The sequence below is a fragment of the Triplophysa rosa genome, linkage group LG11 (genome assembly GCF_024868665.1).
Source record: "Triplophysa rosa linkage group LG11, Trosa_1v2, whole genome shotgun sequence".
In the NCBI taxonomy this organism is placed as follows: Eukaryota; Metazoa; Chordata; class Actinopteri; order Cypriniformes; family Nemacheilidae; genus Triplophysa; species Triplophysa rosa.
Genome location: NC_079900.1, coordinates 9,511,923 through 9,533,094, shown reverse-complemented (window position 1 = coordinate 9,533,094; position 21,172 = coordinate 9,511,923). Strand labels below are relative to the sequence as shown.

General features: G+C 38.7%; 4 protein-coding genes across 4 annotated transcripts; 3 read left to right on the top strand and 1 right to left on the bottom strand.

Moving 5' to 3' along the window:
• On the bottom strand, nt 1–2,728 carry hsp70.3 (heat shock cognate 70-kd protein, tandem duplicate 3). The gene is made up of 2 exons (XM_057345491.1): nt 2,597–2,728; nt 1–2,267 (listed from the first exon to the last, which is right to left on the bottom strand). Exon 2 carries the CDS (start codon nt 2,242–2,244, stop codon nt 316–318), a length of 1,929 nt encoding a protein of 642 aa, XP_057201474.1. The 5' UTR covers nt 2,245–2,267; nt 2,597–2,728; the 3' UTR covers nt 1–315.
• A 1,252-nt stretch (nt 2,729–3,980) lies between these two features.
• On the top strand, nt 3,981–6,487 carry LOC130561288 (heat shock 70 kDa protein-like). The gene is made up of 2 exons (XM_057345506.1): nt 3,981–4,111; nt 4,281–6,487. The coding sequence occupies exon 2, from the start codon at nt 4,296–4,298 to the stop codon at nt 6,213–6,215; it is 1,920 nt and encodes a 639-aa protein (XP_057201489.1). The 5' UTR covers nt 3,981–4,111; nt 4,281–4,295; the 3' UTR covers nt 6,216–6,487.
• A 1,901-nt stretch (nt 6,488–8,388) lies between these two features.
• On the top strand, nt 8,389–10,800 carry hsd17b1 (hydroxysteroid (17-beta) dehydrogenase 1). The gene is made up of 5 exons (XM_057346420.1): nt 8,389–9,039; nt 9,264–9,443; nt 9,624–9,717; nt 9,825–10,005; nt 10,494–10,800. Exons 1-5 carry the CDS (start codon nt 8,889–8,891, stop codon nt 10,665–10,667), a joined length of 780 nt encoding a protein of 259 aa, XP_057202403.1. The 5' UTR covers nt 8,389–8,888; the 3' UTR covers nt 10,668–10,800.
• A 1,290-nt stretch (nt 10,801–12,090) lies between these two features.
• On the top strand, nt 12,091–15,287 carry si:ch73-141c7.1 (coenzyme Q-binding protein COQ10 homolog, mitochondrial). The gene is made up of 5 exons (XM_057346185.1): nt 12,091–12,315; nt 13,595–13,747; nt 13,838–14,030; nt 14,177–14,278; nt 14,783–15,287. The coding sequence occupies exons 1-5, from the start codon at nt 12,218–12,220 to the stop codon at nt 14,915–14,917; spliced, it is 681 nt and encodes a 226-aa protein (XP_057202168.1). The 5' UTR covers nt 12,091–12,217; the 3' UTR covers nt 14,918–15,287.
• The last annotated feature ends 5,885 nt before the right edge of the window (nt 15,288–21,172 follow it).

Genomic DNA, 21,172 nt, shown 5'->3' with positions numbered 1-21,172 from the left:
TAATTTAAAATGTATATTTACTTTATTTACATCACCTTGCAAGGACAGTTATCAACATGTAACTGTAACAAAATATAAAAAAAACATCACATTAACAAGATTTAACATTACAAATTCCAAAGGTTAGAGTTACATAATTTTACATTTTAAAAATATCGTAAACTTAAATCTTAAAATACTTATCATTAAATAATACATTTCAATATTAGGTTTGATCCAAAAAAAATTTGGTGAACATTGGAAAAAAAAGTAAACCTGCAACACAATGAGAACTATAAAAAAGCCAAGGAGATTTTAGTCTTTCATTCACTTTTTTTAATCCACCTCTTCAATAGTTGGCCCCTGGGAACCGGCCCCTGAACCGGCCTGTGCCTGAGCTCCACAGCCTCCAGCTGGCATTCCTCCCTGGTATAGTTTAGCAATGATTGGGTTGCAGACTTTCTCCAGCTCTTTCAACTGATGTTCATACTCCTCTTTATCAGCCAGCTGGTTGTTCTCTAGCCAGGTGATGGTTTCGTTGCATTTCTCAATGACTTTCTTCTTGTCATCCTCACTGATTTTGCCTTTGAGGTTCTCATCCTCCACACTTTTCTTCATGTTGAAGGCATAAGACTCCAGCGAGTTCTTGGCAGCAATCTTCTCTCTTTGCAGATCATCTTCAGCTTTGTATTTGTCAGCTTCCTGCACCATTCTCTCAATCTCTTCTTTGCTCAGTCGGCCCTTGTCATTGGTGATGGTGATCTTGTTCTCTTTGCCGGTGCTTTTGTCCACAGCTGACACATTCAGGATTCCATTAGCATCTATGTCGAAGGTCACTTCAATCTGAGGGACTCCACGTGGTGCAGGTGGAATTCCTGTCAGCTCAAACTTCCCCAGCAGGTTGTTGTCTTTTGTCATGGCTCTCTCTCCCTCATACACCTGGATCAGGACACCGGGCTGATTATCTGAGTAGGTGGTGAAGGTCTGAGTTTGTTTGGTGGGGATGGTGGTGTTGCGTTTGATGAGGGCAGTCATGACTCCTCCTGCTGTTTCAATACCCAGAGATAGAGGAGCAACATCCAGCAGCAACAGATCTTGAACATTTCCTGATGTGTCACCCATAAGGATGGCGGCTTGCACAGCAGCACCATAAGCCACAGCCTCATCTGGGTTGATGCTTTTGTTCAGTTCTCTTCCATTGAAGAAATCTTGCAGAAGTTTCTGGATTTTAGGAATTCTTGTTGAGCCCCCAACTAGAACGATGTCATGAATCTGAGACTTGTCCATCTTGGCATCTCTCAGAGCTTTCTCCACGGGATCCAGAGTTCCCCTGAAGAGGTCTGAGCACAGCTCTTCAAACCTTGCTCTGGTGATGGATGTGTAGAAGTCAATGCCCTCATACAGGGAGTCGATCTCAATGCTGGCCTGAGAGCTGGAGGACACGGTTCTCTTGGCTCTCTCACAAGCTGTACGGAGCCTCCTCAGCGCTCTCTTATTCTGACTGATGTCCTTCTTGTGTTTTCTCTTGAATTCTTCCACAAAGTGATTCACCATGCGGTTATCAAAGTCCTCCCCACCCAGGTGTGTGTCTCCAGCTGTGGCTTTCACTTCAAAGATGCCATCTTCAATGGTCAGGATGGACACATCAAATGTGCCTCCACCCAGGTCGAAGATCAGGACGTTGCGCTCTGCACCTTTGCCTTTATCCAGCCCGTAGGCAATGGCAGCAGCTGTGGGCTCGTTGATGATTCGGAGAACATTCAGGCCAGCGATTACTCCGGCATCTTTAGTGGCCTGCCTCTGGGAGTCATTGAAGTAGGCAGGAACTGTGACAACCGCATTGGTCACCTTCTGTCCCAGGTAAGCCTCTGCAATCTCCTTCATCTTCACCAGCACCATAGAGGAAATTTCTTCAGGATTAAATGTTTTGTTTTCTGCCTTGTATTCAACTTGAACCTTTGGCTTTCCTCCATCGTTGACGACTTGGAAGGACCAATGCTTCATGTCAGACTGCACAACTGGATCGTCAAACTTTCTGCCGATCAGCCTCTTCGCATCAAACACTGTGTTGTTTGGGTTCATGGCCACCTGGTTTTTAGCTGCATCTCCAATGAGCCTCTCTGTGTCTGTGAAGGCAACATAGCTGGGTGTTGTTCTGTTGCCCTGGTCATTGGCGATGATCTCCACTTTTCCATGCTGAAACACCCCCACACAGGAGTAAGTGGTGCCCAGGTCAATTCCAATAGCAACTCCTTTTGCAGACATGTTTGATTCTAATTTATGGTAACCTGTAATCACCAAAATAAATACAAAATCACTACAACGTATAACATTCATTCTGCCAAAAAGGGAATATTTGATTTAGGCTATTTATTTATATCATATTCATCATCACACACAATTAGGCACGTTTTATGTGTCAGATTGAAGCTTTGCATGTTTTCTGGTTGCTACACAAATAGAAAATAGACTAAACTAATTGATTCATTATTAATTCATTATAATAACATTTAAGAAATATTATTGAAAACAATACATTTACTAAATAATACATTTAAACTGATAAAACGTTTAGTTTAAATTATTTCAGTTAAATATTTAGTATTATTCAACTTACCTTAAATGAATTATTTCTCTTCTAATTTGGAAATTGTGTCTCGTTGAACGCTTGCGCTCTCTCTTCTACTGCGAGTTAGAAATATACCAAACTAGAGCCCCGGGTGCACTTTATATTCCCCAGCTTGGCGCTCTTGAAGTTTCTCGAAAGCTCTGGCGAGTCAAACCAATCATAACGAGGAACAGTCCAGCGGCTCCTCCCACAAGGCAGCCTCATCTTGTAGTAGGCAACTTCCAGATGGAAATTTCTCGCGTTTTCTTTAATACGGAGACCTTTTGACTTGTAAACCAGTAAACATCTAAATAGGTTATAGGGTGCTTTTAAACGTTCAGAAAATATGTGATCCTGCATGTGAAAACCCAGATAAAGCAGGCTTATTTTTTGCGATTTACTGTTTTGTACATAAAAGCATCCTATAGGCTACAATGTAGAAAATATAACCTAGACATTTCATATTGATTCAGTAAGGCCATGTCAAAAGTCTGAAATTATAGTGAAAATAGTGGTTGAAATCAAACTTTGATGCTCTTAATCGTAATAAGATTATAAGACTTTAGCCTGGTTTCACAGACAGGGCCGCACATTTTTCAGTATTCGTTTGTAATCTTTATAAATTGTAATGATTCCCATTTAAAATCAACATTGATACAAATAGGCTACTAAAAAATCCTTCTTTGGATATTACTTGTGTTAAACTTCTGTGTTTTATTAATATCTCATTGTCATTATACCAAGGCAGAGATTATAATAAAAATAATATTATAATATTTGTCATTTAAAAGAAATGAAAACAAATCAGAGGGGAAAAAAAACAGGAAAACGCCTCTTGTTTACACTTTATATACATTCAGTGTCACTGCTAAAATATGTTTTGGTAGAATGTGAGGTTTCCTTTTTATAACTTCATTTCTGTTCGTCGAATTTTTTCCATTCTGTTATATATGCATACTTTATAAATATTTACAATATGTAGGAATGGGTTTCCCCTAACATTAACAAATAAGTAGACGATTCTGGAACACTGGAGACGTTTCAAGTATGTCGTTTTTCTGCCCCATTGCCAGTAGGGGTCGCTGTTACGTGCATTATGATAAAGGGACTATTTTCTTCCATTGTAGTCATCATTACCCAGAACTTCTTAAATGTTTTTCACGCCATTTATACCGCGCCTTTTAAGTTCAGGTTGTGCCCATAAATGTGTTTTAATAATGCAAATGTAAAATCAGAACAGCACCGAGAAGCGCCTAGAATGTTCTCGCAGATGCTTTGGCGGTGACGGGCCGGCTGACGTAGGCGCGTAAGTTCGGAGTCTTCTGATTGGTCAGATTCTCAGGACGTTTCTAGAATTTAGGAGAGTTTGAATGGGAGAGCGCTGCGCTGTATTTAAAAGCCACTGATGTGTGGTCGATGTTAAACCACAGAACACGAGCCTGCCTGACAAGAAGAAAAAGTTTACTATTAGTCTGACCTTTTATCGCGACAAGATTTATTTTATTATTTTCAAGAATCTGTTTGGTAAGTTTACCAATATTTATTCTCACTTAGCCTACACTAAGACATAAATGGAATTACTTAACGATGTGTCGATATTACATTTATTTGGATGACATTAACAGAAACACTTCATTTGTCATTGATAATTTATATCAGAATAAGAGCTAAATCTCACTCTTATTTCATACAGAAAACTCTGATTAAAATGGCATCCACAAAAGGAGTTGCTATTGGAATTGACCTGGGCACCACTTACTCCTGTGTGGGGGTGTTTCAGCATGGAAAAGTGGAGATCATCGCCAATGACCAGGGCAACAGAACAACACCCAGCTATGTTGCCTTCACAGACACAGAGAGGCTCATTGGAGATGCAGCTAAAAACCAGGTGGCCATGAACCCAAACAACACAGTGTTTGATGCGAAGAGGCTGATCGGCAGAAAGTTTGACGATCCAGTTGTGCAGTCTGACATGAAGCATTGGTCCTTCCAAGTCGTCAACGATGGAGGAAAGCCAAAGGTTCAAGTTGAATACAAGGCAGAAAACAAAACATTTAATCCTGAAGAAATTTCCTCTATGGTGCTGGTGAAGATGAAGGAGATTGCAGAGGCTTACCTGGGACAGAAGGTGACCAATGCGGTTGTCACAGTTCCTGCCTACTTCAATGACTCCCAGAGGCAGGCCACTAAAGATGCCGGAGTAATCGCTGGCCTGAATGTTCTCCGAATCATCAACGAGCCCACAGCTGCTGCCATTGCCTACGGGCTGGATAAAGGCAAAGGTGCAGAGCGCAACGTCCTGATCTTCGACCTGGGTGGAGGCACATTTGATGTGTCCATCCTGACCATTGAAGATGGCATCTTTGAAGTGAAAGCCACAGCTGGAGACACACACCTGGGTGGGGAGGACTTTGATAACCGCATGGTGAATCACTTTGTGGAAGAATTCAAGAGAAAACACAAGAAGGACATCAGTCAGAATAAGAGAGCGCTGAGGAGGCTCCGTACAGCTTGTGAGAGAGCCAAGAGAACCGTGTCCTCCAGCTCTCAGGCCAGCATTGAGATCGACTCCCTGTATGAGGGCATTGACTTCTACACATCCATCACCAGAGCAAGGTTTGAAGAGCTGTGCTCAGACCTCTTCAGGGGAACTCTGGATCCCGTGGAGAAAGCTCTGAGAGATGCCAAGATGGACAAGTCTCAGATTCATGACATCGTTCTAGTTGGGGGCTCAACAAGAATTCCTAAAATCCAGAAACTTCTGCAAGATTTCTTCAATGGAAGAGAACTGAACAAAAGCATCAACCCAGATGAGGCTGTGGCTTATGGTGCTGCTGTGCAAGCCGCCATCCTTATGGGTGACACATCAGGAAATGTTCAAGATCTGTTGCTGCTGGATGTTGCTCCTCTATCTCTGGGTATTGAAACAGCAGGAGGAGTCATGACTGCCCTCATCAAACGCAACACCACCATCCCCACCAAACAAACTCAGACCTTCACCACCTACTCAGATAATCAGCCCGGTGTCCTGATCCAGGTGTATGAGGGAGAGAGAGCCATGACAAAAGACAACAACCTGCTGGGGAAGTTTGAGCTGACAGGAATTCCACCTGCACCACGTGGAGTCCCTCAGATTGAAGTGACCTTCGACATAGATGCTAATGGAATCCTGAATGTGTCAGCTGTGGACAAAAGCACCGGCAAAGAGAACAAGATCACCATCACCAATGACAAGGGCCGACTGAGCAAAGAAGAGATTGAGAGAATGGTGCAGGAAGCTGACAAATACAAAGCTGAAGATGATCTGCAAAGAGAGAAGATTGCTGCCAAGAACTCGCTGGAGTCTTATGCCTTCAACATGAAGAAAAGTGTGGAGGATGAGAACCTCAAAGGCAAAATCAGTGAGGATGACAAGAAGAAAGTCATTGAGAAATGCAACGAAACCATCACCTGGCTAGAGAACAACCAGCTGGCTGATAAAGAGGAGTATGAACATCAGTTGAAAGAGCTGGAGAAAGTCTGCAACCCAATCATTGCTAAACTATACCAGGGAGGAATGCCAGCTGGAGGCTGTGGAGCTCAGGCACAGGCCGGTTCCCAGGGGCCAACTATTGAAGAGGTGGATTAAGTGAGAACATGACTTGTTACGTTTTTGAGACCCAAATTAAAAAAGTATTTTTTTAAAGACCTATGTGGAATGATTAACATTTAATGATTTATATTCACAACCTTTGAAAAAAGAACTTTTAATTTGTCAGTGCTACTTAGTTTTATTTTTCCCTTTCTTTTTTTATTTACTCTTAAATCACTGTGATTTATTTATTAAAATAATTTGTGTATTGTTTTATATACAAATATTGTTTGTGCATTTAATGAATGCTGTTAATAAAGGTTTTTAAATAAAATCTGAATGGCACTTGGTCTCATTCATAAGTTATCATTATGCTCTTTTGTCAAAAATAAATTGTAGTGACCTCAATTTTAAAGGGATAGTTCACCCCAAAATGAAAATTCTTTAATGAATTACTCACTCTCTAGTTGTTCCAAACCTGTAAACATTTCTTTGTTTGGTTGAACACTGAGAAAGATATTTGGATGAATGCTTGTAACCAAACTGTTCTTGAACTGCATTGACTATAGTAGGAAAAATTGCAATGGTAGTCAAAAGTTCTCCAGAACATTTTGGTGTCTTACATTCTTCAAAATATCAAACAGAAGAAAGTAATTTTTCCTTCTATGGTAGTCAATGGGATCCAAGAACTGTTTGGTTACTGACATTCTTCCAAATATCTTTCTCTGTGTTTATAAGAACAAAGAAATGTATACAGATTTGCAACAACGTAAAGGTGAGTAAATGATGACAGAATTTTTATTTCTGGGTGAAATTCCCTTTAAGGTGTGTCCCTTTAAGCACATGCTACAATATAAACTTGTCAGTCCCTCGTAGTCTGGTACAACATTTTCCTAATGGTTTATTAATAAAATCTTATTACACAGGTCATTTGAATGCTTGATTCTGATTCGCCAGTCGCGACATTCCAAGGGTTGTTATTTTCAAATAACACATCAGACACATTTTCAAATAACATATTTCAAATAACAACCGCTCAAAACTATAATAACACCCTGTAACCCGGATGCTGCAAATCATTTTGAGAGGGGCAGTTTAATATTACAAAAAAATTAATTATAAATATGTCTTTTAATAACATATATGACATTATATTTACAAATGATTAAACCAATTTACCTGTTCGTGACGTTTGAACGTCTTTTCTTACTTTAAAACCGAAACTAAACGGCTTTTCCTCGCGGAAGGTCTGCATTCGGTAAAAATGAGCTAATAAAATATTTCAAATTCACATTTTATGTCCAGTTTTTTTCTCATGTGGCAAGTAGCCGTGTAATAAGCGGGATAATGTACAAGCAGCCGGTTGTTATCGCGAAATGAGCCCCTTGTGTGATACAACCTGATCACACTGTCGGGGCTTAATTCTGCCATAACCACCGGCTGCCTGTACATTATCCCTTACTTAAAAATCTCTTAAACATTATTAATTAAAAAAACAAATGCCCAAATAAAGTGTTAACACCCTGAATAAATGTTACTTTTGTAGTGTTGGAAAAGTTATGTTAATGAAGACAAATTATAAAATTGGTTTTAAGTACAGAAACATCTTTTTGAAAATCTTCTTGATGTTACAGCATCAATGAAGTAGTGAAATGACCCTCTTCAAAATCACTATTTCACAAATCAGAAACTTGAAAGTTTCTGTAAGTTTCTAGCATTTTCTAGATGTTTTAAGCCTAGAGTCCAAAACCCCAATTTCTACAAACTCTTTTTGTGCAAATTATAATATTGCGTAGTCTTAAAGCTCGTAACAAGAGCAATATCAAGCAATGGAGGAGGGTCATTGATTTTTCTAAATTGTAGTAACAACTTAGTTTTAGGCTATAGAGAAATTGTATAGGCCAATATAAACTTTATGTTTACTTCTGCAGTAATATTAAACAATCTCTGTTAATATGTTTTATTTAAAAAAGTGAATTACACAAAAACATGTTAATTGTAAGCAGTACTACTGTAATGTCACAGTTTATCTATCCGTTAATATATGTTGTTCTTTGATGTTAAACTGTAAACTGAACATTAGGCAGTGCAACAGTCGCCTGCCTTTGTATCTTCAACTTTCAACTATTTTTCTTTTTAAATAGATTTTCTCTATTATATGTCAAATAAATCATAAAAATTATTTTACTAGACATTTCTGTCATATATTTACATTTACATTTATGCATTTGGCAGATATATTGGTTAATATTTGCTTCAAAAGTGCGTACCATGTGCATTCCACTTTGGTGAAGCCACACCTGCAGAGTAAAAATCTGTGTGAAACCAGAATGTTTACCTCTAGCTGGCCTTGTGATAATGAAAAAGCTAAAACATTCATTTAAGTCTGAGACACAGCAGGTTAGAACTACATAACTTTTAACTCTACAGCAGCAACACAGCACATATCTCTTTAGGGTTGAGGACTGTTGCTTTACAGCCCCAATGGAACCAAAAGTAGTTCTCATAACTGGTTGCTCCTCGGGTATTGGACTCAGCCTTGCTGTGCACCTTGCATCCAATCCTTCCAAAGAATTCAAAGGTAATTGATACAACAGAAATGTTTAGCACATATTTGAATTGCATGTATTTCTGAAAATTGTGAATGTGGAAAGTATGTTCAATCATATACTGTACGCAAGTATTTATATTATTCTATGATCATTTTTGTGTTATTTAGTCTATGCTACAATGCGGAACCTGGACAAAAAGCAGCGTCTGTTGGAGACTGTGAGAGGACTTCATAAAGACACTATGGTCATACTACAGATGGACGTGACAGATCAGCAGTCCATACTTGATGCTAAGAGGAAAGTTACAGAGGACAGAATCGACGTACTGGGTAAAAAAAGACACAGAATGTAAACATCAGAACAGACATTGGAATAAAGATTAAAATTCATGCTACTGCAACCCATGTGCATGGTTTCTGTCACAGAGGTCTTTTGGCTCCTTATAAATGAAAAGTATAATTATACACCCAGACATTCTGACCCAACTGTTTGTTGAAACATTCCTGTTTAATGTATTTAACAATACACTTCTTTTCGGATGTCTTGGTGATAGTTTGCAATGCAGGTGTAGGTTTGATGGGACCCCTGGAGACCCACTCAATAGACACTATACGTGGAGTCCTGGAGGTCAACCTGCTGGGCACCATTCGCACCATACAGACCTTCCTACCAGACATGAAAAGAAGAAGACATGGGAGAATCCTTGTGACTGGTAGCATGGGAGGACTACAGGGTATGTGAGAACAGACAGAGGTTTTAATTAAGACATGGTTTAGGACATGCATACACAGTTCTTTTAACATCTAAGTTTATAAGAAATATTGTGCATTGTTATTGTGTTAGTTTAGTGGTTTAAGCTTTGGGCTGGGAGCTACAGTAATGCTGACCTATATTATCTACATACTGTACTCAGGTTTGCCATTCAACGATGTCTACTGTGCTAGTAAATTTGCAGTAGAGGGCGCTTGTGAGAGCCTGGCCATTCTGCTTCAACATTTCAATATTCAGTGAGTATTTTTATGTGTGTGAGGACACCCCATGTGGCATGTTTTATTATTTTTTTATGCCCTTTGAACCACAAAATACTCCTACTAAAACATGTCCTGTTATGCAGTGTGAGCCTCATTGAATGTGGACCAGTCAACACAGACTTCTACACGAACCTGAGGAGAACAGAGCTCAGTGATGATGAGCTGGAGATTGATGCATACACACGCAGCCTGTATGAGGAGTATCTGAAGCACTGCCAGTCTGTGTTCCAGAATGCTGCTCAGGACACTGATGACATCATACAGGTGCACTACAAGTTAACACTGGCATTAGGCCTGCATGTCCTTTTAGCTGAGAGTGAATGAGATTAAAAGAGTCCAATCAGAAAAAGATATCAAACCAAGGTATCAAACCAAATAAGTGATGTAGTTTTTTTCTGTCTCCTTCAGACTATTATATATTTTTGCAAATTATTGTTGCAACTTTTAAACAACAAAGGTTGTTATCACAATTATGAACTACAGTATTTTGACAACAAAAAGGTTTCCAAATACTTGAATTTTAAACAATTTATTGTTTTGTAAGATCTTATTTAATGAACTAAGATTCATAGATATGCAAGTCATTTGTAAGTATGGTCCAGTGTTTTGGGGGCCACTGTATAAATTAATTTATCATTATTCTTCATTAATCATTATTCCTCTTAGTTGCTATTATCTCAAATATTTTAATTTAAGTACTTTAAAATAATGAATATTGTGCATGTATAATAAATACTATGTACTGTTTTTAGGTGTATCTGGAGGCAATCCAAGCACAGACTCCATTGCTCAGATATTACACTAACACAGCCCTGTTACCCATGAGCAACCTGAAACTCTCGTCCTTGGATGGCTCGCAGTACATCAGAGCAATGAGCAAGGTCATCTTTTCTCCACCTAATCCAAATACTGATGCACAGATATAAAGTGTCATGGAGAACAATTATATTTGAAAGTAATTGGCAAAATAAGTCATAATCTGAAAGATGTGTACTGGATATCAAACACACTCAATGAAAAAATGAAATAAAAGCTGTGGTATTTTACCTACTATACTGAGACAGTATGACTCATTATTGAACTCTGTACAGAATTTAATCTCAAGGACTGTGGACTGAATGTCCCTTCACCCGCCATAACCATCAGGGTTTCACATTTTGTCCTATTTGTTCACTACAACCACAGAACAGTGAGGACAGAGCACTATGCAAGGTCATTTTTCTGAGTGCTTGATGTTGGGACACTGTGAGAGGCAAATGCAAGTTACTGATGTCGCAGGTTTGACATATATTTGCGTGCAATACAGTATGTACAGTATATGTCTGGTTTTAGTTAACTACGCTTATTAGGAAGTGTTCAATGGGATAAACTCTTACAAGACTTTGTAAAGACAATCACATAACCAACTTAAGCCACTTAACACAAGCTCCAGTCAACTAGTTACAGGTGTGTCATTGACTGTGACCATGAGGCATGTGTTCGCCATCCTAATTTTATCCTCCCTGCATACTGTGTACCACACCTCCAACTCATCTGTATTTGTGGACTATCATCTAACTGTGAGAGATTTTCTCCATTCAGACCATATTGACCATTGAAAGTTTATGGCTGTGAAGTTTTAGACATTACACAACAGAAGCAAATAATTCTCCCTTTGACCCAGTAAAGCCTTTTGCAATCCTGTTCTGTCCTTAACCAGGTGATATCATTTTAATTTCAACATTTCCCATACTAATATAACTTTAATTCTGTATTTTATTATTTTAATATTCCTGTATCTAGACATTGACACTGTTGACTCAGGTTCAAGAAGCACAATTGTGCTCTGTTTTCCCTCCTGCTGAGTTAAAAAATGTCCCTGAAGACAACAATAATGTATACAATAATATGTATATAAACACACCGTGATTTCAGTTTTGTATATGAGCAAAAAGAAAAGGGAGGGTATATTTATAACTTTTGAGGTTTGTTGAAGAACTTTGTACAATAATGTACAATTGTCTGTACAATAGGCCCTAAATGTTGTTGCTAAATCACTTTCTCTTCTCAGAACATAAATCACATAATTTACATTTATGCATTTGGCAGACAACTTACATCGCATTATACTGTACATTTGTTTTCTAAGCATGTGCAACCCCTGGGATCGAACCCATGACCTTGGCGTTGCTAGCGCCATGCTCTAAACACTGAGGTACAGGAAAGGATTTCCCAGTTCCCGATGAGAAACTGAAATCCTTTGGTGAAACCTTTGCTCGTGACGTCAAATTTGTAATGTTAAGGGTGAGGCACCTGCCCTGGAGCCGGTGTCTAAACCCCGCCCCTCAAGCAATGCGTCACTACAGCTCCCGCTCTAGTAGGCAACCGCTTTACTATCGTTCACAGTTAAAGCCGAGCCGCCGGTTACAGTCAAAGACCTGTGTAAAGATCATTTTTGGAGAAGCTTTAGTGGTTTTACAAGCTTGGAAGAGCACAAATGGCAAAGAAGGCGACTTCGCTTTTCCTCCGGGCGCTGGAGATGTCGGAGGGACAGTCGTGTAATATTATGAGGAGAAACTCTAATGCCACTATCAGGTATGAGCGCATCAGTAGATTCATTCGAAGTAACGTTAGTGTTCTGTAGTTTAGTTTAGCGATTATAGTTAAATGGGCCATATTTAGGAGTAACTGGGAGTTTGGTACGTTTTTCCTTTTAATATCTATTAGGCCTAACATCTAAAATTTAAATTACTTTTACTTTTGGTTTCTCATTTGATAACTAACAATTATGCATGGTGTTAATTTAAAATAACTCAAACAGGTTGCCATGGTAATACCATGACTGTTGTGTTGTTTTGTGGGTAGTTGTAAACTGTGTAAATGGTAAACAAAAGCAGAAAAGCTGATGCTGGAGTAAAATACATTAACACGGCAGTGAGAAGTCACGAGACGGAGAAGAATGCAGCTGCGCAAACGCAGCACATTTCTTCACTTCTTCCAGAGTGTTAAAACTCTCTCTCATGATGCTGTAACTTCACTAGAGCACAAACTTTATCAAGTAATTTTATTTATAGAGCTTTTTCTAAACTATCGCGTTATAGTCTTCTGCGTTTGAATAATGCAGTGCCCCCGCGCATGCCCGGCTGGCAGTGTGCCATACAACTGGGTATAATGACAAGACCTCTTGATCGATTCTTCACTGTTTACTAGAAAAGACGTCATTTTATTGATCGATTCTTCACTGTTTACTAGAAAAGACGTCATTTTATCGGGTCAACACTCAGATATGGCGAAAACAAGTGTGTCATAAACAGTGTTGGGCAAGTTACTCTGAAAAAGTAATTAACTACTAATTACATATTCAACAGTGTAAATAGATTACTGTACAGATTACTCTCTCCGAAAAGTATTTAATTACTTATTACTAATTACTTTCTATATCCTACATCAACCTTGATTTGTTAAGTGATTCAAGGATAGACATGAAACGGCTCTTTTAATTCATTCAAATAAATAATATAAAACTACATAAAGTAGTATTATTAACTGACCAAAGTATTACAAACGTGAGAATAATACATTAAAGCACGGATTTTAAAGTTAGACTTTGAATTTTGATGTCAATTCCACTATTGCACACACAAATATTACACAAAGTATTTAGATTAATTACATCAGAAGTAACTGTAATTAAATTACAGGAAAAAATAGAGTAATCCCTTACTTTACCTTTTCCAAAGGAAAAGTAATTTAATTACAGTAACTAATTACTTAGTAACTAGTTACACCCAACACTGGTCATAAATGTGGTTATAATCTAAAGTAATTCTGCCATTGATAAATTAATAACAGAACTTCTGTATGTTTTCTTCAGACATTTGAGCTCTTGTGGTATCTTGGATACAAGGCGGGCAAGCTTACCTCCTCCCACAGCATCTTCTCAGGTGGTGCCCACCCGAAACTTCATTAATTTATCAGCCCCTCTCATAACACGGAGGATGGATTACTCAGAGAGCCGGAACCTTGGGTATGTACACACTATAGAAAAATACAAAGCTCAAACTCAATTATATTCTCATCCAACAGTATCATAAACGTAAGAATATTGTCCTACTAGCTACTCGCCTGAGCAGATGTACAACGTTGTAGCCAATGTAGACCAGTACCAGCAGTTTGTACCTTGGTGCAAGAAGTCAAAGGTCACGAGGGGAAGAAACGGTGACATACGAGCTCAGCTTGAAATTGGGTTCCCCCCAATAGTGGAACGCTACACCTCTGAGGTCACAGTTATCCCGAACCACCAAGTCAGAGTAAGTCTGTAAACCATTAAAAAATGTAAATAAAATGGTGTATTTTGTCATATTTGCCTGTTCTAAGCTTTTACATCATGCTTTAAGATTAATTTTGATCAAGTGTGCTGTCTATGCCCTCTGTCTAAAATGTGTATGTGTTTCAGGCGGTGTGCACAGACGGGACGCTCTTCAGTCACCTTGAGACATTATGGCGATTCACTCCTGGTGCTGCAGGCCAAGCTGACTCCTGCAATGTGGAGTTCTTTGTAAGTACTTTACCCAAATAGTTGGCAAGTTCTGTCATAAACCAGTAATTAACCTTTTGTACACTTCACATGTGTATTCACCCTGAACTTCTTACTCTGTTTGGGATTAATACCCTGTTCAAAGGTAGCACAGGTATTACACCAGATTAGTGGCTATTTTTACCACATGGTGGTTGTCTTCCGGTCTTTAAATAGCCGGTAACAGAGACAGACATGATAACCTTTTATAGTTTTGAAAGGAACTTCATGACCTAAATGTCACAGGATTAGAGATGGAGACTGGCAACAGGGATTTGGGGAGATTAATGGACTCATTGATTTAAAAAAAAGGGAAAAAAAAGAGGAAGTCAATACAAAACCCTTGCTGAACTAAAAATGTAAATATTTTGTACGTTAGTACATAAGGTACATAAGAACTTTTTTCACAACATATTAGATTCAAAAAATGTTTTATTGAAACATGCTCATGCTCATTTTACCATAATTGTGTGTTCTCCATTACAGGTGACATTTGAGTTCAAATCACTGCTCCACTCACAGTTAGCAACAATATTTTTCGATGAGGTGGTCAAACAGATGGTCAATGCTTTTGGGGCACGAGCAGCCAAGCTCTATGGCACCAGCTCCCATCGACTGTAGACCACATGCAAGAGAGCAACCTGAGAACTGTCTTCAGATCCTTTGTTTAAATAGACACATCGCATTCATAGCAACCACATACATTGTTACAATGTATGAGCTCTGGAGATGAGCAAATTCCTTTTTAATCCAGTTTCTTGGATTGTGGACTTTTAAAACCAGCACCTATACCAGTTGCATATTTATTGAAATCATGATATAGTTTATTAACATAAATGTATATATAATTTTTTATATTTGCGGAATGATATAAGTAAATACATGAGCATGTATGATGATATTATGGAATGATGAATGTATTATTTTTTGACCAAAGGTAAAAAACAGTTTTAAATTAAGGATGCATTTTTCAAACTTGTAATAAAGGAAATAATATATTTTCTTATCATCTACCATTGATGTATTTGTTTACTAAATGTGTATGATAAACTGTCATATAGATGTTTCAGCGGCAACAACATAAACGTTATGTGGCCCAAACTTAACTTCGGTAGACCTCCACAAATAATCAATAACTGTTGAGTATTTTAAATTTAATACAATTAATATACAAGTAAAATAGTCATATAAATTAATTATAAAATGTTATATAACCAAACACAGACCGTAAGTTAACTTCTGGCCAGGCGCGTGTCAAAAAAACCCATATATAATCTAAGTAGAATGAAATATCATTTATTACATGCATCAAAAGGCCAGTCCATCATACAGTTACGTAATTCTAATTTTTAGCATATTTTGATTGTTTTTCATTATTAAACATTTTCTTCTAAATATATCTACCTCAGGTGCTAAGGGTTCAAACATTTTACACTTTACATTGGCAATACATTTCACCGCCTCACCATCATGCTCAAACTTCTTTAGTGTGAAGTCTTGAAGCTGCATGTTCCAAGAAGCCCACATGATTTCAGGATCTCTAACATAAATCCTGACTGAGTGCCAAAGACCACACCTCTATTTCTCTAAACAGCCAATCCCTCTCCATTACTTCAGTTCACCACCAATCACAGATGAGCTGAGGGCACCTCAGTGAAGAAACACATTTTTTTCTCCCCAGCAGCCTCAAGTGCAAAAGCGTCTAACAAGATCCAGAGCAGCAGTTTGTTGTATAGCACTATTTAAAATCTGTCTTAAAGTTTATTTGACACAATGATAAAAGTCTAGCTAAAGCTGCTGATATGATCTGTGCAGAGTTTTAATCTATATAATTTGCATTATGTTTTCCCCTAATATCCATGATTTATAATTAAAGGCAAAGATGCTATTCAGTTCCAGCATTAAATAACAATACACAAAGAATGCTAAAAAGTATATTATTTGCTCATGTGATTACGTTTGCTGGCAAAGACTGCAGAGAAATCCCAGCACATGATAGCTGAGCCTGTAACTCACAACCTCATTCAAGCTGGCATTTAACTGATGCTATTTCTGTGCGTTAAAAGTAACACTTTGAAAAAGTAGATAAGGTGACCAGTCTGTCACCACTACTAAATGAAACACTGACAAATGTCTGGTTTTGTAGATATAATAATGAACACTTCCACGACGATGCTTTTATTTGGTTTTTAAAGCCAAAGTTGGTAATGCTTTATAAGGACAACATAAATAATGTGAATGATGCTGATGTTGTGGGTGGTTACCAGGTTATTGGCATGCCAGTGCAAAGATGTGGAGGGACATCTATGTCATTGCTAAGGGCTGATTGCCTGCTGGCAAGTCTAAAAAGGGCACCCATGCGTCACCTGTAGATTGCTCGGAGTGTTTGCAAATGGCAAATGACTTCCTCTATCATTAATTTGTAGTGGGTCTGTGAATGACGCGACTCAGCGCTGCCCTCTGACGGTCTGGTAGAGCACATACTCGTACTGCGCATGTGTCGAACTCGGACGTCCGCGCGTAATCCGTGATGAGTATGCTCAAGAAGCTGTGCGTTTGTGCGCGAGACGGACACGGATGCGGAAAGTCAAGTATACCTGGGGTATAGCTTTCGATACTGAAAAATATTGTCAAATGATATTCTGTAAAACTGGCCAAAGAAAAAATGGTATACCAACTTTTACTTGCAAGCAGTAAGGATGCTCTAAATGCGGTCTGTAGACTTAGACTGTTTCTCAATTCCAAGAAAGCAAAGAACGGAATGTGTTCTCGTGGAGACCGGTCTTGCGAGGCAGCCTCGGAAGAACGAATTTGGATGGACGCGCCGCAGTGACTTCAAGCGGGTTAATCGCGAGATTGCGATTTTTTCCTAGTATGGCGAGGGAAATGACAACGGACCGATTGGCGTCAGACCGGTTATATCAATTAACACTAATAACAGAAACGCTAGTTTTGCCTTTTTATATTGGACCTAAATTGGATAATAAAACAAGCAGACTGACTAGGAGACATTTAAGCAGGACTTCAAAGGACGTTTCATAGAAGCGTTTCACGCACGCACACACACGTCTGGTTTACTATCCCCGTGGGGACAGTCCATAGGCGTAATGTTTTTTATACGGTACAAACTGTATATTCTATCCCCTATCCCTAAACCTAAAGATCATAGAAAACGTTTAGCATTTTTAGATTTTTAAAAAATATTGTTCTGTACAATTTATTAGCTTTTTTGCCCATGAGGACCTCAATTTTGGTCCCCACGGTGACACGAGTCCCCATGTGTTGGTGTGCATTCAGGTTTAGGTCCCCACCGGGATATACAAACATGAACACACACACACGCACGCACACACAATATCAGTGTGTTACACAGAACAGCTTTCACAGCCGATGTTAAAGTTATGGAAGCTGTTATTTGACCGTTGGTTATCTTAGAATGTGTGTAGCTGAATTCTTATTACCAGCTGTGATGAAAGTGAAAGTAAATAATCACGCAGCTCAGTCAAATGTTTACAATCTCTGATAACCAAACACTACTCCAGCGGCTCTTCCTCTTCTCTAAGGAAGTCCTCGCCCCTTTTTTGGCATATAGAGGGTATGCACGTGTCGTCACTTTCCCACGTGAGTACGCCGGGCCTGCTTGAGTGGTAAAACACTGGGCAAAATGAATGGTTACAATATCATTAAACGCAATTCCGCGCAACATTTCAGTGTCTAAGAACACCTGATTCCTTTGTAATTAATAAGGTAGTCGTAAGGATCACCGTCGAGTCCAGCTGCTTGTAGTTTCAGCAAATAATTGCGTGTTTTAGTTTTAGCTCAACAACTCGGAATAGTGACATCATTTATCTGGGAAGTATAGGACTGTAGTCTGATTCCAGCCGTTCTCTGTAGTCCGTGAAAAGCGAATTCTATTAAAGCCAATATCTCGCTTGGCATTGAACTTTGAGCTTTATCATTTTGCAGATATTGTTTATGCTCTAACAGCAACATTACACACTAACTAAAGTTTGAAAATTGGCATCACTGGGAATGGCCGCTTTAAATGCTGCCTTCGGAGTCATTGGAATTGGAATCCAATGTTTGCTTTATTTCCTGTCTCCTGAGATACGTCCATCAGGTCGATTTTTGAAGGCAGCATAGATGTATCCTTCGCTGCCTTCAATGTCCCACAATTCTATGCATGTGCTCACTTGGGGAATGTGATTGGTCGAGCAGGGTTGAGTTAAAAAAAATAAAATGGTGGCCAAGAAAGGGGCTAGAGCAAAGTTTTTTGTGTAAATAAAGTTCTATTTTCTCTTTTTACAACCTTTGATTGCTTTTCTAGTGAGAAATTAGTATTGTAGTTTTAAAATATTCGATTAGTTATCACAAAGGCGTGCCGCCCTCGGTTTATATTTCAAACAGAACTCCGTTACGCTGCCTCTGAAGGCTGTCCGAATGTTTTTTCTGAGCTGCCTTCATGCCTAAACGCTGCCTCCGAAGGCATTGCCTCATGAGACAGCGAGGCAACAAGTCAGCAAGTTTAGTCAACAAGTCAACAAGCAGTCAACAAGCAGCATGCATCCGAAATATAGAGCAGCTTTTGCCAGAGGGGAACTGGAATCCCCTGGTTGGGCCTGGGTTCTCCTGAGTTTTTTTTTTCTCCATTTGAGTTTTGGGTTCCTCGCCACCGTTTGCATACTGTTTTGCACTATTTGCCTGGCTGGGGGGGCTGCTTTAGAATTTTAAAGTTTTACTTAATATTGCATATAGGAATTTATAGTCTCTTTAATATTTGACCTGTGTTTCTCTTTCCTTTATTTTAAATGTGTGCTTTTCACTGTGCATGTGTGTGCGTGCATGTCTGTGTGTGAGTGTGTGTGTGTGCGTCCATGTGTGTGCGCATTTGTGCGTGTGTCTATGTCTATGTGTGTTAGTACGTGTGCATATTGTGTGTGTGGAGTGTTTTTTATATGTGGGTGTGTCTGTCTTCTGTGTTTTCACATTTTTCTTGTTTTTACATGTATAACTTTAAATGTTTTGCTTATAGTCAATATGTCTCATGTACAGCTGCTTTGTAACAATGAAAACTGTAAAAAGCGCTATATAAATAAAGTTGAGTTGACATAGAGCTTGTTAATCGACTTCACGCCACGTTGAATGTTGCGCCATATTGGGAGGATGGCTGGTTGTGCGTTCAATGCAGTGTTTTGTTTTTCTTGTTTGATTAGGAAATATAACTATGGTAGGTCAATCTTGCCATGTTAAAAACTGCAATAGCATTACGCAGAGTCATTCAGGAAAAGCCCATGGTTCTTTCACTTTCGATTTCTCCATATATCAAACAAAACAAGTAACGGTACATATTAAAACAATAATAGCAGTGGAGTATTAACCTTCCAAGATGGCGTCGCCACTGCAACATGCAACATAGGGCGTGACGTCAGCTTCACATTCTCTATAGGCAAAAAACAAAAAGTGCTAATATAAGCTCATGGCGAACTATAAAACTAGCAGAAAACCACGACCCTAACCTTTATCTTCTTAACGAAATCCCACATGGCCAGTCAGTGATTCATTTTTCATAATTTACTCAAATATTGATGTCGGAGATTCCGTAAGCCTGGAGACTGTAGTGTATACTGTGAGTTAATAAATCCTCCATTTAAATATGCGATGTGAGTAAAGAGTGTTCATTACCAGCTGTTTAAGCTGTAGCCCCGCTTGAAATGAATAGATGCTTGGACCCGGAAACGGTATTCCTTACGTCACCACTTAACAACCGAATTGGAACGGACTTGACATTTTCTTGATGACGTAGAGTGAGAACACGAGGACACAAGACCGCTGAAGAACGCAATCGGCCTAACTTGCAATATACTGTACCTGGTCAACACTTACTGTAGTACCTGCACTTACTGTAGACCAGAATGATGAGCCATCCAATCCTAAAAATTCATATAGGCCTACAAAAATTTAGTTCAGTGACGCATATATTTTCAGTTTTTACCATGCTTTAGAACAGCTGTCAAGTCTTTAAAACAGTCAGAACTTGAGCACAATATGCTGTGAAGCTTACAATGATACATAAATGGCAAAATATAGATAGATATGACTATATCATAATGTTATAGTTCAGATTCATATAATATATCTCAGATATAGGAAAATCTGGTTAACAAACGAATGCACGAAAAAATACTAAAGAGCACTAAACTCCAAAAAATACTGACCACAAATAGTTGGGGAGAGTGGGGTAAGATGAGCCAGTGGGTAAGTCGATCCACCCACTGTATCTCAGTGACTGAACACTTTTGTTGTCATTTGACCACACATTTTGGAATCACCCGTTATTTCTGCCAGAATGTGAAGCACATGGGCGAGTTGGACAGCATAAATTGACTTAAAAACTTTTTTTGGCTTGTCAAAGTAAAATTTTTGCATATCAGCTGTAATGGCTGGTACATCAAAGCAAATATATCCAGGGCTAAAAACATTTATGATGCATGTTGGTGATATACCAACATATAAAACCATGCAAATAATTTGGCTAAATAGTAGCCTGAATTTGTAATCTAGCTAGTTTCTTCCAAAGTGGCAGCTATGGGGCAAAGTGAGCACATGCTGGGTTAAATTGAACCAATGTCGACACATAGTTAACTTCAATTTCTCATTTTTAAACCCCGTCTAATTTCAATGAAACTTAAGTCACAAATGGCCTTGCATATTTGGCATTAAAAAGCACTGTATAATGCCAAGAATCTACAAAAACAGACATAGTGAGGGCAGAAATTCATTTATTTTTAATCAACAAACTCTCTGTTTAGTCTGTTTTTGGAAGGTTACAACTTTGGTGTTTCACAAGACAAGTTATTTCAGAAATGCAAACCGAAA

Bases quoted from the DNA above. Each gene is read 5' to 3' on its own strand.
- si:ch73-141c7.1 (XM_057346185.1), top strand. From the start codon at position 12,218: ATGGCAAAGAAGGCGACTTCGCTTTTCCTCCGGGCGCTGGAGATGTCG. The intron at 13,748-13,837 runs GTATGTACACAC...TTGTCCTACTAG, and splicing joins TCAGAGAGCCGGAACCTTGG to CTACTCGCCTGAGCAGATGT. The intron at 14,031-14,176 runs GTAAGTCTGTAA...TATGTGTTTCAG, and splicing joins TCCCGAACCACCAAGTCAGA to GCGGTGTGCACAGACGGGAC.
- LOC130561288 (XM_057345506.1), top strand. From the start codon at position 4,296: ATGGCATCCACAAAAGGAGTTGCTATTGGAATTGACCTGGGCACCACT.
- hsp70.3 (XM_057345491.1), bottom strand. From the start codon at position 2,244: ATGTCTGCAAAAGGAGTTGCTATTGGAATTGACCTGGGCACCACTTAC.
- hsd17b1 (XM_057346420.1), top strand. From the start codon at position 8,889: ATGCGGAACCTGGACAAAAAGCAGCGTCTGTTGGAGACTGTGAGAGGA. The intron at 9,444-9,623 runs GTATGTGAGAAC...TACTGTACTCAG, and splicing joins TAGCATGGGAGGACTACAGG to GTTTGCCATTCAACGATGTC. The intron at 9,718-9,824 runs GTGAGTATTTTT...CCTGTTATGCAG, and splicing joins CTTCAACATTTCAATATTCA to TGTGAGCCTCATTGAATGTG.